A 15050-nucleotide genomic window follows, 5' to 3' on the forward strand; every position below is an offset into this window, starting at 1 on the left:
GGGAAGTTATATCATGAAATTGAACTTGTGTGTGATTCGCTGCTCATCCATCCTCAAATCAACCAGTTTCATGTGTGTCTCATTAACTCTCTGTCAGTAGACTCAGGCCCACAGACGAAATTGCAGAACATTAAAAAGATATGACTTGAGCAGAAAACCCCCTGCCTACTTGTGGACATAATCAAAATGCAACCCAACACCACAACGTCCATATATCATGACATCTTTGTAACTCGGCTAGACATTTAATTCCATTGGACTTAATCCTCCCCCCATCACTACCACCAATTCTCCAGACCCTCAATCCCAAAACAAGAGTATCCAGTGTCTCCACATTGATGTTATCTGGATCACATATCACAGCAACAACAAAGAGCTTGTGATGTCATCAGCGAGACGACAAATGAGGGGCCTTAATTATTAAAAATGAGCATGGCTGTCCAATTTGCTGCGGATATGGATACATGTCAGGAAATTAATGAATAGGAAGGTTTTCCTTTTGTTCCCTCAGGCATTCAGTCGAGTGTATCAGAGTTCAATTTCTGCTTTGATCTTTCCCAAAATTATTCTAGAGGCAATGTTCAAGCTCATTTCGTGGAATAAGGAAAACTAGAGGGTTTTGAAGAAATATATGTCAACATCTCATTTGAAAGGTTCATGGCTGGTTCATGCCAAGAGCAAAAAGCATGGGAAGATGAAGGGATCACGTATCAAATTAAAGGTAAAAAGCCTTTTCCAGTCAAATCAAATCAAGGCCATTCATACTCAAGGAAACGCTCCTTGGATTCTCAGAATCCAAATCCAGTGTCATGTCTATAAAGCACATATTGACCAGTATATTTCTAGTTGATGGCAAGTTTACTGAATTATCAGTGCAAGCATTAAATGTTTGAAGAACGCCTTGGAAAATACCTGAACATAGAGTAACATCTGTTAATTGGTGCTGAAACAATTAATAAGTTAATCAGCTGGTCACTCCACAGAAAATAGCAAGCATTTTAAAAAGTCTCCTTGGACTTTGGAAATTGTGATGGGGATATTTTCATATTTTTGGACGTTTTATAGAATAGACACTTAAATCGACTAATAAAAAATGCAATTTTTTGATCATGAAAATGACTGAAAGTTCAGATGTTCCAAAAATCCATCACACCTCCTTGCCTCATTCAATCCATGATTCAACAGTTAGATAGAGACAAAAGACACACACAATGTGTGAAAAAATGTGTTTCATACATACCACATGAAAGACACCACTGATCCTACTCAACTCCACAGAGAGGTGACATCACCATAAAACCACCCCACAAGATTCCTCCAAAAGCTTCTTTCTATTTGATCTATATTTCCATATTTTTCACCTGTTGGGTGCAGATAGTCCAGACCAGCCAGGCAGATAACAGTTGGACAGATGAGTGGATGATGCAGGAGAGAGGAGGGGGGAGAAAGAGATAGAGAGTGAGAGAGAGAGACCGTGAGAGAGGTGGAGGTAGAGGGGAAGGATGGAGTAGGCTGGGCTCGATACAACACCAAAGAAGATTGTAGTTGAAGTGCGCCTGGACAGCCTCAGAGTTCATGACAAACTGACATGAACTTCAATTTCACCCTATTTTACCCCTCTGCAGCCACACACAAACTAATATTTGATATTGTACCACTATACTTGGGATTACCTTAAACTTAACACTAACCTTACCTACACAGAATTATAAACTTGACACTAAAACCTAAACTAATTGCTTAACCTGGAAGGAACCAAACTGAGTACTGTACCTACAATGTGACAGTGTGAACAGATTATTGCTCCTATAACATGATTAATACACAACAGTGAGTCAATTGAGAGAATTCAAGCAAAACATTGTCATAGACTCAAATCAATCAAGCCGAATTAACAATCTGCAGCTCTCTCTTGACCAGAGTTCTGTTAAGAGTTCTGATTTGATCATAATTACTTCAACAGAAATTCCCATCATCAGCCACCAAATCCCGTTAAGCAGTCTATTCCAAAATTACCTACATTATCTTAAGAAAAATTATTCACATGAATGGCTTTCTATAGTTAAAGTCTATCTAAGTGTGGTTTAACTAAAACAATTTGGTTGTGGAAACAATCTAGTCGAGGTTAAAGGAAATTAAGTCTTCTGCACAAGAACAGGGATTTTAAACCAATAAAGAGAAGACTCATTGGAAATTCTAGGAAATTAACAAAAGGAGCCACACAATATTTGACTTACTTGTCTTTCACTCCCTTGACGTTCTTTTCCTTCCCTTTGCTGTGCCAAGTTAAGAATAAATACAAGGACAAACATCAGAGACAAAAGCTTTCAGCAGGAGCCCATGTCTGAATTTAAAACGAGATGCACCTTGAAAGTTTTTTTTTTAACAAGCCATCCCTTTATGCTGATTTAATGACAAAATGTAACCTTCAAAGATGTCAGTAAGAAGGCAAAGAACGTTCACAAGGGGGGGATTCCAATTAAAGTGAAGGAAATATGCAAATTCACAGTTTACTTTAGAAGTCAAAGCAGGTAAAACTCCTGACGTGTCAAACTTCAAAAAGGAAATACAGGGAAAAGACAACTTGAATAATAATTTGAAGTTGAGAAATCAAGAGGATGTTATACCTAATATTTTCTCTTTCCTTCTTTTCCTTTGATCTGATTTGAAGACCATGAATGTGTCAGTGACTGTGAAGTAAACTGTAACATCTTAGCACTGCACATAAGCCCAACCTACAAAAACCTTGCATGAGATTTGAAGCTCACATGTGTGCTTTAAGCTGAAAACAGGGGCGCGTGAATCAATGATACATGGAAGCATGAATAGATTGCTTCGTTACACATGTAATTTGCAGCAAAGATGAATGCTCTAACTGAAGCAGAATTATTCCTGTGGTTTTTCGCCAGTACCTGGTAGCTGTCAAACAGGGGATTCAAACTGTGCATAAAATATTTTCCTCACAGTTATGAATTCATCTTTAATGTGCATGTCAAGCAGTGGGATAAAGAGCAGAGGAATGGTGTGAAAATTGCAGTTAACTCCAGAGATCTGGCTTTGCACTTGCATTTGATTTAGCATTTGTTTCCAAATGTGACATACAATATGTATCTTCAAAGGGGTTAAAATGTTTGACCATTTGCATCTCCTGTCATAAGTGTGCTGACCTTCCTCAACCACTGTACAAAACTCCCATGCAGATGAAAATTAATTAATAAAAAGGTAGGATAAAAAAAAGAACCCGCCAGTGATCAATAATTCATTGACATATATTGTACGTTCTGCTCTGGGGGCTCTGTTGAATGGAGCTCAATGAGATACCCTACACACACACACACACACACACACACACACACACACACACACACACAAAACTGTTCTTTCTCTCTCACATAGATTGGATGCACATATTTCGGTGCTTCCAGGATCCTCTGGACTGGAGCCAGGCAAAGATCGGCCCTACCTGATAACACAGTTGGGAGATGAAACTCTCACTAAACCAGAACCCTCTGTTCTGAAACCTTATTGAACGCTCTGCAGTCCTCCCTCTCTCTCTCTCTCTTAGTACTTTCTTCCTTTGGCAGATTTCTTACTCTGCTGCTCAGAGCATCAAGTCATGTTTTTCCTTCTTTGACTGTAGTAAGCCCTCTACTTTTATGTGACTAACACAGATAAAGTGAAATGTCAATATTACGTATCCCTGTGATATTGATATCTCTTCTTGAGTGCCATTGTGTAGCTGCTATATTTGCCTACAGTGAAGTTAATGATAGTCTTTGCCCGTGATCTTGCAAGCTCAAAGCTTTACACTCATTAGTGTCACATGGTTAAAGGATCATGCAGGTTTAATGCCTTCAAAGCCCCAAAAGCCTTCATGGCCTACATACAGCAAACAAAACATTTAAAAAATATATTTGGGCTATATTGTGTGTTTATTTGTGATTTTGTGTGTGTATGTGCGCATTTCTCTGTAGAATAAATACACTTCCACAACACTGATGATGATGAAGATGATTTAGGGAGTGAGCGAAAACATTCTACATAATGAGGAGGAAGGAAAAAAGAAAAGAATAAGCACGGTGAGGAAAATGAAGAGGAAGGATGGAGAATGTATGTTACACAACAACCGTTTTCTTCTATGAACACCCATTACTTTTAAAATTTTAATATTCACTCCAAATAGCACTCTTGCATTTTTTACTCTGTTGTTGCATCAACTGGGCTGGAAAAAAATCTTTCATTTCATTCAGACCATGCTTTCAAAGACGAAATGTTCCTTTTCTCTCGACATCCCTGATGACGTCTAAGGATTCCAAAGACAATTCCTTTTATGTAATCTTATGAATCTTCTCTAATGAGAACATCAGCTCCTCTGTAGCCTTGTATTTCACAAGTCCTATCTGGGACAAACACACAGGTGATGCAGAAACTGGGATGTACCCCAGGAGGCATGTCTTTATGTCGTCATCGCCTGCTCCCATATCAGCGCTTGGAACAGAAGAATAACAGAGATGAGGTCTTACACACTTGCTCACACTCGTGCTCAAATTTACACATCGAACTATCACACAAGCTGAGTATAAGTACCACTGCAAGCCACAGCAAAACACAGCAACAACAGCAGACAAACACAGAGCAGTCCCTCGAGAGAATACAGCTACACAAGAAGAAACAAGGAATGTCAAAAAATCAAAACACAACTGCTTCAGTTCAGGATCTGTCTCAGCAGACGGAAGAGATAAAAGAACTATATATCCTTTAAATAATTTACAAACTAGCATGAAGGACCTAAAATAATTTTTTTTTTATCTGATTATAGCTCACTGTGCATTTGAAAGCTGGCAGCTTGCAACCGTGTACAATAAATGTATGTCAGGAAACTGCTTAATATTTGACATCAATAATTACATAGACAGCATGAAGTCAAACATACTGGTTAGTCCTCATCCTAAAAGTTTTTTTCTCTTGTAATGTTAATATTGAAAGTATACTGTTTAAGACAAGTATAAGCTAAAAAGCTAAATACGGTAATATTAGAATAAAAAATGGATGTACATGGATCATTAACTTATGAAGATATGATGCTGATGCAGATATTTTGCCTGGCACACAGCTTAAGGACAACATCTTGTATGTTGCAATCAAATACATATTTAAGATCTCTTTTACAGGCTTCTTGTTTTAAAATGAGTCAGCTGGAAGCATTAACAAGTCAACCAACAAGAGTATTTTTAACTCCTGTGACTAACGTTAGCTTGGCTAGCTACAGATGATAAAATCTGGCAGAAACAACTTCGATTTCAGATGGCAAAATAGACAATCACTGGCTAATTTTGTCTCCCTCTGTGTGAAATTGAGGACAGATTGTTTGAAAAATTACTAAGAATTTATTTCAGAAGCATTTTTTGTTATATTAGTTCAAATCCTCCTCATCCCGACATCAATCAATACATCAAATGCTCTGAGAGAAAAACGAATACAAATTCGGCTGATCAACTGTCAATCAAGCTGGTCTGGACAAGCCCACATAGTCCTGAGAAGTGGTCTAATCAGGCAACATAAGTGAAGACACCTGTGCATGTGGGGCCTTCAACATCCTATCCAAATAAGAAACCACATAATCTATATTAGAGATTAATATATCTATACTGTACTGCTTAAGACTGACATGTTTCTGTATTAGCTGACATATAGGTTGTAATGAATGTTTCCACAGGGAGTCACCCAGATCAAAGACCTCACAATACCTGTCCTGCACCATAGCGCTGTGTGATGATGCATCGTCAACATGTGATGCCTGAGCTGTAATTTACACTGAAGGATAAATGAATCACACACCTGGCAAAAAGTAACAATAAATAAATCAACACTTGATTCAGTAAGTGATCCTTTCAATGGAAGCTTTGCTCAGGCTGAACTGTCTCCTTTGAGTGCAGATCTGATGTTATGCAAATTAATCATGCATATTTAAATGGTGTGAATAAACACAATGATTACTTACAGCAATATGTTTCACTGTGGGTAATGCCGATTAATTTATGAATTGTTTTTACAAGAAAAAGAAGTCCTGTGTCCCTTAGCCCTTTGCGACAGTGTTCAAGCATGATTATACTCCAATGTGCAACCCCATTTAATCTCATTGTTTGATGTCTACAGATCAAATGACAATTGGAGCCTTAAATCCATTCTCTTCATGTCTGGCACATGTGTACCTCTGCATGCACTATTCAGCAGATCTGCTTCACTGGCAGTAAAACCACGCAGGAGGTGATTTATTTATTAGGAATAACAAATCCCCTGCAAAGCAGGATCATTGTGGTGCAGCAGATACCACAAAATGCTTCATGGGCATCGCCATGATCCTGCAGGCTCAGAGACGATGTGCAGCGAGACAGAGGCTGCAGAACTGAGAGGTGGTAGGAGTGGGATGGTCAACTTCAGGTGCAATTTCACTCAATTAAGTGGATGAGGAGGAACCAATATGCCTTAACAAGCTACCCACACTCTAATGCAGTCATCCTGTACAGTTGGAATGAAATTTGATGCTCACTGAAAATTGCAATGAGTACAAAGTCTCCTGTAAGCAGCATACATGACCTTTAGGCTGCAGGTGATATAACAGAAATAGACAGCAGTGGGTGGAGCTCGGTGTACCATGTAGACACATTTCTCCTATTTGTTTTTCTACTCTGCATTCATGAGTAAACTCAGAGCAGTCGTGATACTGCATGGGAATAATCCATAATAGAGGAGTTTGTGTTTGAATGTCTCTCAAGTGTTTTAGAAGTACAATATAGCTCCTGTTCTCATTAAGTTTTAAGTCTCAGAAAGAGTTCTGATATTATCGTAATGACTGGGAGGGACACTTACCTCTCCATGATGTTGTCAAATGAATTTGACTTTTAGAAAAGTATTACTGATGAGGTAGCATTTCTGTAAATAATGTATCTGCGTGAAAGAGGAGTTAAAACAGACGCAAAAAACCTCTAACCAATAGGTGGGAATGTCAGGCAGACAGGAATCATGTAGGAAATGTACCTTCAGGCTAATCTGTTTATTACATTCTGCTCCTCTTTTCCCTCCTCCTCCTCTGCCCTAGAGAAACGGGAGAGTCATCCCCGATTATTATTTCCTGCACATAAACACTTCATTACAAGGGTAACAACAATTACTACTGGCCGTAGAGTGTCAAAATTCAGGACACAATGAAACCTCTCAACCAAAGATAAAGTGAGCAGCTGGCCGTTCAGGATATAAATGGTTTGGATGAGAAGTGGCAAGGCTATTAAAAATTTTCCCACAAGCCTGTCAGTCTGGCCAACACTGGTGTGAGGCAGATTAGAGGTGGATTTGTTGGCTAGGCAGGAAGTTATTGGTATTTTCTCAGCAACTCATTCACTTTTTTCTTTTTTCAGACAAAAGCCCTACCGTAGCCCTTAACAAAGTCTGACTGACAGCTCTTTGCAACCAGGGGAACTTGATGAAAGGTGCCCTCATCAAACAGCTCGGGGCGGAGCGCTTGTTCACCTGAAGAAAGGTGAGGAAATGTAAATGACTGTGCTAGAGGTACAGGATAAATAATAATCTGACATACCGTTTGCTGAATATAAGTTCTAGCTCCAAGAGTTTGGCGACTACTTTCACCCTACTTTTATTGGACCTCTTTACAGTATTTCTCAACAGCAACTTTCTTTTCTCTTTGTCGACCAAATCCAAATACTGTTATATAACACCCGTGGGATGCTCTAAAACTTAGATTAGTCAACTTTTCTTGTTTTCCTCGGGCTGCTTGGAATCTCACATCGGCAGACCCTGATCAGTTTTTAATTTTATGCTGCAAGAGAGTACAACTTAGGCGTTCAGTATCAACAAACAAAAACACAAACATGACATCATTCAGCCTCACAGATACACAGTTCTTCACATGCCCATTCAACATGCAGTATAATAATGGACTTAGGGGTCTCGCTTTACAGTCTCTGTGGAAATCAATACCACCCACAGATTACTTCACATACTATTCAGCAAAAACATGTTAACCAAGGAGGAAGACCACAGAGGCAGAGTGTCTTATAGTTTTTCATACTAAATCTATATAACCTTGTGCAGACTGGAATTTTTTTCTATTATTATAAACTACATATGCATTTCATTCTAAATTCTAAAATCCATTTTAAAATCCCACCATATTATTTTCAACTCCAAGTAAAAAGTCTCTTTCGATTCCTACAACGCTGCCTCTTTGAAAGACGGCATGACATTAAAGAGGTGGTATTATGCTTTTTGGCTTTTTCCCTCTCCTTTATTGAGTTATCTCTCTTTTTTGTGCATGTAACTGGTTTGCAAAGTGAAAAGCCCAAAGTCCAGCCCAAAGGGAGTTCACATCTCCCACAGCTCTGCTCTGAACTGCTTGAAAACAGCTCATTTGTAGTCCAACCGTTTCCCTTCCTTCACTGTGACGTCACAATGAAAACGCGTCATAAAGCTTGCCAAGCGTCAGGCACGCCCTCAAACCAAGCTAGTCTGAGCGGAGGCCCTTTGGCTCGACTCGCCTTTGTTTGGTTTTCCATTGTAGAAATGTTGTACCTGTACCTGCTTCCAGGTACTTTTTTTGATATCACCTCACCTCGGTTGAGGTTCCAAGCGAGCTGAGGGATACTAAAATGTAATGTGAAAACACGACAGACTGCTGATTGGTCAGAGAGAATATTCACTATTCACTGCTTCATCATTACGTGCGCCAGACAGAGGCCAGCAACAGAAAGTTTTATATTTTACAGTTTTCGTATGGTATTTCATCACTAAATCCACTTCTGAGAAGTTTTGAGGTGAAATATCAGCTATGTAGATTTCGAATATTGTCAAGGTTTTCATACCGCTTATCTGTCTTTATATTTTGAGGAATGTTGAAATGTTTTAATTTAAAAAAGAGAAAGCTGTGTGGATCGCTGGTGTGTGTGTCGCATTGAACATTATGTTGCGGCAGTTGTGTGTGGTGTCGCTATGACGACAGCTATGTACTATCTCTGGGTACTATCTGTAATGGAAAACGGAGCAGGGCCGAGTAGAGTCGAGTCTATCGATTTGTGCTATGGTAGCATTTTTCGGCAAGGCAGCGTAGATCGTCAGAACATCGGCAACAGTTCAACGTTTAGTCCTAAAAGACGATGCGACCCTGTTTGGGCCTGGAAATTCACAATCACAACCTGTAAGTATGCTTTATTGGTTGTGAATTATATTTAAAATAAACACGGCAATGTAACTTCACAGACTGTTCAAGTGCGGAGTTGTTTTAAACGTTGGCTAACATAGCTAAAGTTATAGCTATAATGCTAATTTTACACCTAATGTGAAAGCTACTGAGCAAAAATTCAAATTGTTTGTCCAATTTTTATGTAAAATTTAGTAGAAATATGGTGATTTTTGTAGCGGTTTATGGTAAGATGTGGAACAATGATGATGTGTGGTTGTGGACTTGTGAGTAACTTATGCCATCTGCAAGGTTACGGTCGTAGTCTGAAGCGGCTTTGATTTGGATCACACTACCTTGTTTCTTACGACCCGCCCTTCTCTGCTTCTGCATGTGCAACTCCCAACAAAGATTTTGTACAAGTAAGATGCATCACTCTGTAGCTCAAGAGCGGAGTGTACAACACGCATGGTGAAAAGAGGAGCTGCAGCAATGTGCAGTATGAGAAAAATATGGTGTTTTTTGAAAATTAAATCATGTAAACCTGGTACAACCCCTAATTAAGATTTTGAACCTGAAAATAATAGCATAATACCACCTCTTTAATGGTGTTAATCGTGGAACTCATAATGTCGATGTTGATATCAACTATGCTCGAACACATCTGCATGTTAATCTCTGTACAACCGACTCAGCAGCACCAGAGATATTTTTATTCCACACATTTGCCCTCTTTGTCAAAACCTGGCGCCCACATTAGCCACAATGCAACTCAACCACTGACAGTTCAGTCGGTGATTTGGGTGTGCTATGCTAGTAACAGCTTATGTACCCTCGAGCCGCTAGCCTCAAGAAGAGACGAGGAGCGGGCTACAGAAGTCTGGTAAGATCACTTCTTTCTAACTTCACACCCCCAGTTTTTTCAACTTGAAGGCTTCAGCCCCAACTGACACTGACTCAAGTAACATCACACAGCTCCCCTGAAGCCACAAATCTCTTTGTAAAACTATTCTTCACAAATGCAGTACTTCTCCCGAACACCTGTAAACAGACTTTGATGTGTAAAATTGGTGGAGTTCTCCTTTAAGTTAAGTATGCACTCAAATCTGTTTTATGAGATAATCATGAGAACAGATAGTCAAAACATGTTTTTGCAAATATCTAAAACTATACTATACTATATCTAACTCAAAACCCTCTTCCAACTGCTCTGATTACTTAACTGTAGGTTTGCATAAACACTGTAACTATGGCCACGTCTGCATCTTATACTAACATGTTTAAAGAATATATTCTTTGATTGTAGATTCCTATAACGGATCATAGATGATTTTGCAAAACTCTGCTCTTAACTGTGGATTTGTGGGCATTAGTGTCTGGCCACCACATTCTTTGGTGGGTCAACCCACTGTTATTAAGCACAGGATCTCTTCATGTTCCCCTCCATAACAGTGACAGATGCTGCATCAGCTGGACAGTATAAAGCCTCATCACTGTGTGAATGCTGGATCCATCTGTCCACCTTAAATACATTCAAGTTATTTTCTCACACATGTGTGCCCCAATAGTAATGTTAATGATCTCTTTAAAAAAAAAGTACATATTTTAAACAACATATTTTGTTTGCTGCTGTAGAGAGTCATTGAATTAATATTCAGAGTCAAATTCAATAGTCAAATTAACAGGCTGATCCACTGTAACATAATGTAATTGAGTTATCATGGACGTGTGGAGAAGGTTTGTATGTTTGACTCACTTCCTGAAGGTCGGTATGGATCCCTGTAAGGATCGTCCCGGAGACGTCCCTGACCCATGGCTTTGTCCTGACAGCAAGCTGTCTGTTTCAAAGGCAAACATCCCGTCACGGTCATCAGGAACATCCAGGAACTCCCCATCGCTCCACACTCCCACTGTCCCATCCATTGAGTGGTATCTGATCTCTATAGTAACGCTGGTCTGAAAGCAGATGAACATGTGCTTATATTAATCAGCAGATAGTTAATAAACCTACACTTCCATAGGCCACTGTGCAGTTCTTTAACTTCAAAGCATTTAGAGGAAAGACCATTTCATCTTAATGCATCAAAAACATTTTAATAATAAGAAAGTGCCAAACTGTTCTCTCAGTAGATCTGATTATTTCAGCTCTCAGCTGCTTCTCTTGTGTCTGTCATTTCTGTACCAAATCAAATCCAATGACTTTATGACATGTCTAATCTAGAAACTCCTACAATGCCAAAACTGAAGGCACAATTATTGTCCCTGACTAATATCAGCTCCCTCAGCTGTCAAGATCATTTTGAGTTGCTTTAAGGCCTGAGGAGCAAAGGCTTGCCAAATCATATAAAAATGTATTCCTATTTCTTAAAATTTAGATTTTTTGCCATGCAGCAGCGGCCGCTAGGGATGGCAATGTTGGTTTGTTGGTCGGCTCACTACTTTGGTTCAGACGGAAATACACCACTAACGGATGGATTTAAATCACGTACATAAACCCAAGAGAAACCTACTGAATGTGGCAATCCTCTGACCTTTCCTCTAGCGCCTCCGTAAGGTTGACTTTAGGGTTTTAAATGAATCAAGGATTAATCGTTAATCGTAGTAACCCCTCTTTCCCTCCTGCACCATCATCTGGTCCAATACTTTAGTTTATGACCAAACACCACTTACAGCTGAGGCTGAGTTTCCCATGCAGCATCTGCCAACTTCGGTGTTTGTTCATGTGCTCTTAAGTCAGAATGTGGAATCAACGTGGACGCGGCTACAAAGATGTATTGGATTAGCATTATCAGAGCGTATAAACAACACACAGACATCAAGCTCAATCTATATTTACATCAACTACATGTTAAAACCCTATTACAAATTACATGTTTGCAAAAATATGTATATGCAATACATGATTTTACACAAGTCAAAGTCTGTATACTTCTTGTACATGTCTAATGTACACTTTATTTCTCTTTTTGCAATAAAGATTTAAGGAGGAGAAAAGGATTTTGATTATTCTGACACCACATGAATGCACCATTACTCACCCCTTCCACTCCAAAAGTGCAGGATTTAAGTTACGGTGGCCGACACGTTCTGTCTGCTCTCAATTTGTCCAAATTTCTCTTCTTTCCTTATTTCTAATAAACCAGTCGACTTCTACTACTATTACTACTAATTTTACTTGTTCTTCTTCTTCAACGTAGTAACGAAATGCACTCTGTAGCGCCATTTGTCCATTTGGGCTACTGCAGAAACTTGGTGACGCAACATTGCAACGTCCGCATAAAGAGACATTTGGTGTACGTAGACAAAAATGGCTCATTCTAAGGTAATAAAAACATAACGGTTCATTATGTAAGGTCTTTATACAGCACTGAAAACATAGTTATGGATATTTTATTGCATTTATCAGTAGATCCTCCTAAATATTACACACTGGACCTTTAGGTTATCAATGTTTTACTGGTATTCTGCTTAACTAATTTTGTCCCTGCATATTGCTTCTTATTGTATAAAACGACTTTCGCACATCAGAAAATTTTAAAATTTTTAAAGTAATTGTAATTGCTAAACTCGACACATGTAATTCCACCGTATCCAATGTGGCACAGTGACATTATAATCCAATCCAAACCTGTAGTGAAAGAGTCCAGTGAAATTACAGTCAACACATTTAGGCTCAGTCTTGGTTTATCTATAGCAATCCATTTAACTGTGTTTAGAAAAAGCTCTCAGCATCGGTTTGAAACTTTAACAGGACTATAAATCTTCTCTTCTCCCTGGCATTTGCTGGGGGAATTCAGATCGACAGTAAGTGTTAGTTTAATCCAAGCCAAAAACAATGGTGACACTGTAGTTTGTCTTTGGTGTCTTCTGGGGACTAGTGTTTGGACAAATATGATCCTCCTGACAATGACCTCATCTTTATTACAGAGTGGCCAATTTATTCTACTGACAAAGACGGATGAGGAGAAAATCTACACGGGGCTCTCATTCACCTTTCTCCCTCCATCTCTCTCTCTCTCTCTCTCTCTCTCTCTCTCTCTCTCTTAGTTGCTTTCTCTTTCTCACATCCTCGCAAGACAATCACTGTAGTCCACGAGGAGTTAGATTTGTCACTATGGCAACCACATCGGTGCAGTTGTAGGCAAAAGTGTTGCTCTCAGGTGATGTTGGATTGAATTTCACCAGTTTCTTCCTGCAGGGATGTACAGTGCTGAAATTATCTTAATTGTGTGTGTGTATACTTTGCTGTGCGTTCACGAGAAGCCACATATTTTGTAAGCAGTTTTTTGGGGAAAAACCACCTTGTTCAAACTCATTGTTTTTTATGGCTGCCCCATATTTAACGTAATGTCTTGTGCAACATTTCCCCAATTTCAACCTGACATCTTTGTTATTTTGGAAAACATATGAATCTCCACTTGAATTTTAAATATAGTTCTTTGCCTATAGAGCATGTGTTTGTTCTGACGGGTTCAGTCGGGTTGAAGAGGCTTCATGTAAATGGTGTTTATTCCTCATTTTGCATGTGCAGGTAACCTATGGCAGCTGTTCAACCTGCATTAACGCAGCAACGCATCAACACATGAGGGGTGGTGATGGCACAATGGATAAGACACATGCTTTTGGTATGAGAGACCCAGGTTCAAATCCACTGTGAGACACCGATGTATCCATGAGTAAGACACTTAACCCCTACTTGCATCCAGCAGATAAATAGAAACATAGCATTCATTTGGACTTGTCCCACATTCACTACTAGTAAGCAAATGTTGTCGGATTTTTTTTCTGGACAGGTGGTGTACAGTGGGTTTATCAGAACTTTTTTCTCCAAAAACAGCTGCCTGCTGCAGTTGAAAATGATGGTGGTGATAAGAATGAGAGTGAACCCACACAGTGAAGTTTCAGGCCATAAAACAAAAACAATGAGCTGAAAGATGCTATAAAGCTTGGTACTGATTAGTGCAGCTTGAAGTCATGTTTAGACTCAATGTGAAACCAGTCTTAGAGGCAAGGTGATTGCATACTAAGTCAAAGCAAAGACAGAGGTGGATGCAAATTCGCTCTGGGTGATGCAAACTGAAGCAAATACACGCCTACTCTGCACAAGTTAAAAAAAGGCTTAAAGACATTGCCCTTTGATCCAGGCTCTCGATTGGCAACAGGCAAACAAAATAAGCATGTTGCTCTTATAATTAATATACCATTGAACCTTTTGAATAAAAAAAGACCAGCTGTAACACAGACACACTCAGCTAACTAGCTACAGTTAACATTTTCACAGTTGGTATTTTGGTTGTTTGGGGCAAATAAACTGCAAAACAGTACTTGCATTACTCCTTATGTGGCTCTCAATATGTATCAGCAATCTATACGTATAAGCCTTGTAGATTGTTGACATTCCAATGTGAGAGCAGTGCTTAGCTTTACCTTTATGGATGTGTTGTTATCATCGATGAGTGTATCGGTGAGCTCTAGGTGTCCTTCTTCAGCCACCTTCTGAAGTACCATGCTGAAAGTCCCCACCAGTCTGCAGGAAAACCAACAGAAATTTCATCATTACATGGTGTTTTTATCCTTTGTTTCTCAAATTTAGAAGAAAATTTTTTTTTAGCCCCTTTCTAAATTTGCATTAAAAGGAAACATTTTTACAAACTTAGATGACTAAATTAACTAAATTTAAGCTGAAAGACGAACATGTTTGAAAGTGTTTTTTTTCTGTAAAACCTCATGGTTGAATGAATGATTTTATAAGTAAAATCGCTGAACGCTCCAATTATACAGAAGTGCCTGAAAACAAAACTGTGATATCTCTGTGCATTGGCTATATTGCCAATGCATAGTATTTTCAACATTCACGTAA

The 15050-nt window shown here is 39.0% G+C and overlaps 1 protein-coding gene across 1 annotated transcript in view; it reads right to left on the minus strand.

Annotated features, from left to right (window-relative positions):
* The window catches only part of otofa (otoferlin a), an 87427-nt gene that overhangs the window by 32796 nt on the left and 39581 nt on the right, over window positions 1-15050 (minus strand). The window contains exon 5 of the mRNA XM_046061150.1: window positions 10947-11146. Coding sequence (XP_045917106.1) covers window positions 10947-11146 — 200 coding nt within the window. The remainder of the gene's footprint in view (window positions 1-10946; window positions 11147-15050) is intronic.

This window comes from Micropterus dolomieu, linkage group LG10 (genome assembly GCF_021292245.1).
Source record: "Micropterus dolomieu isolate WLL.071019.BEF.003 ecotype Adirondacks linkage group LG10, ASM2129224v1, whole genome shotgun sequence".
NCBI classification, from domain to species: domain Eukaryota; kingdom Metazoa; phylum Chordata; class Actinopteri; order Centrarchiformes; family Centrarchidae; genus Micropterus; species Micropterus dolomieu.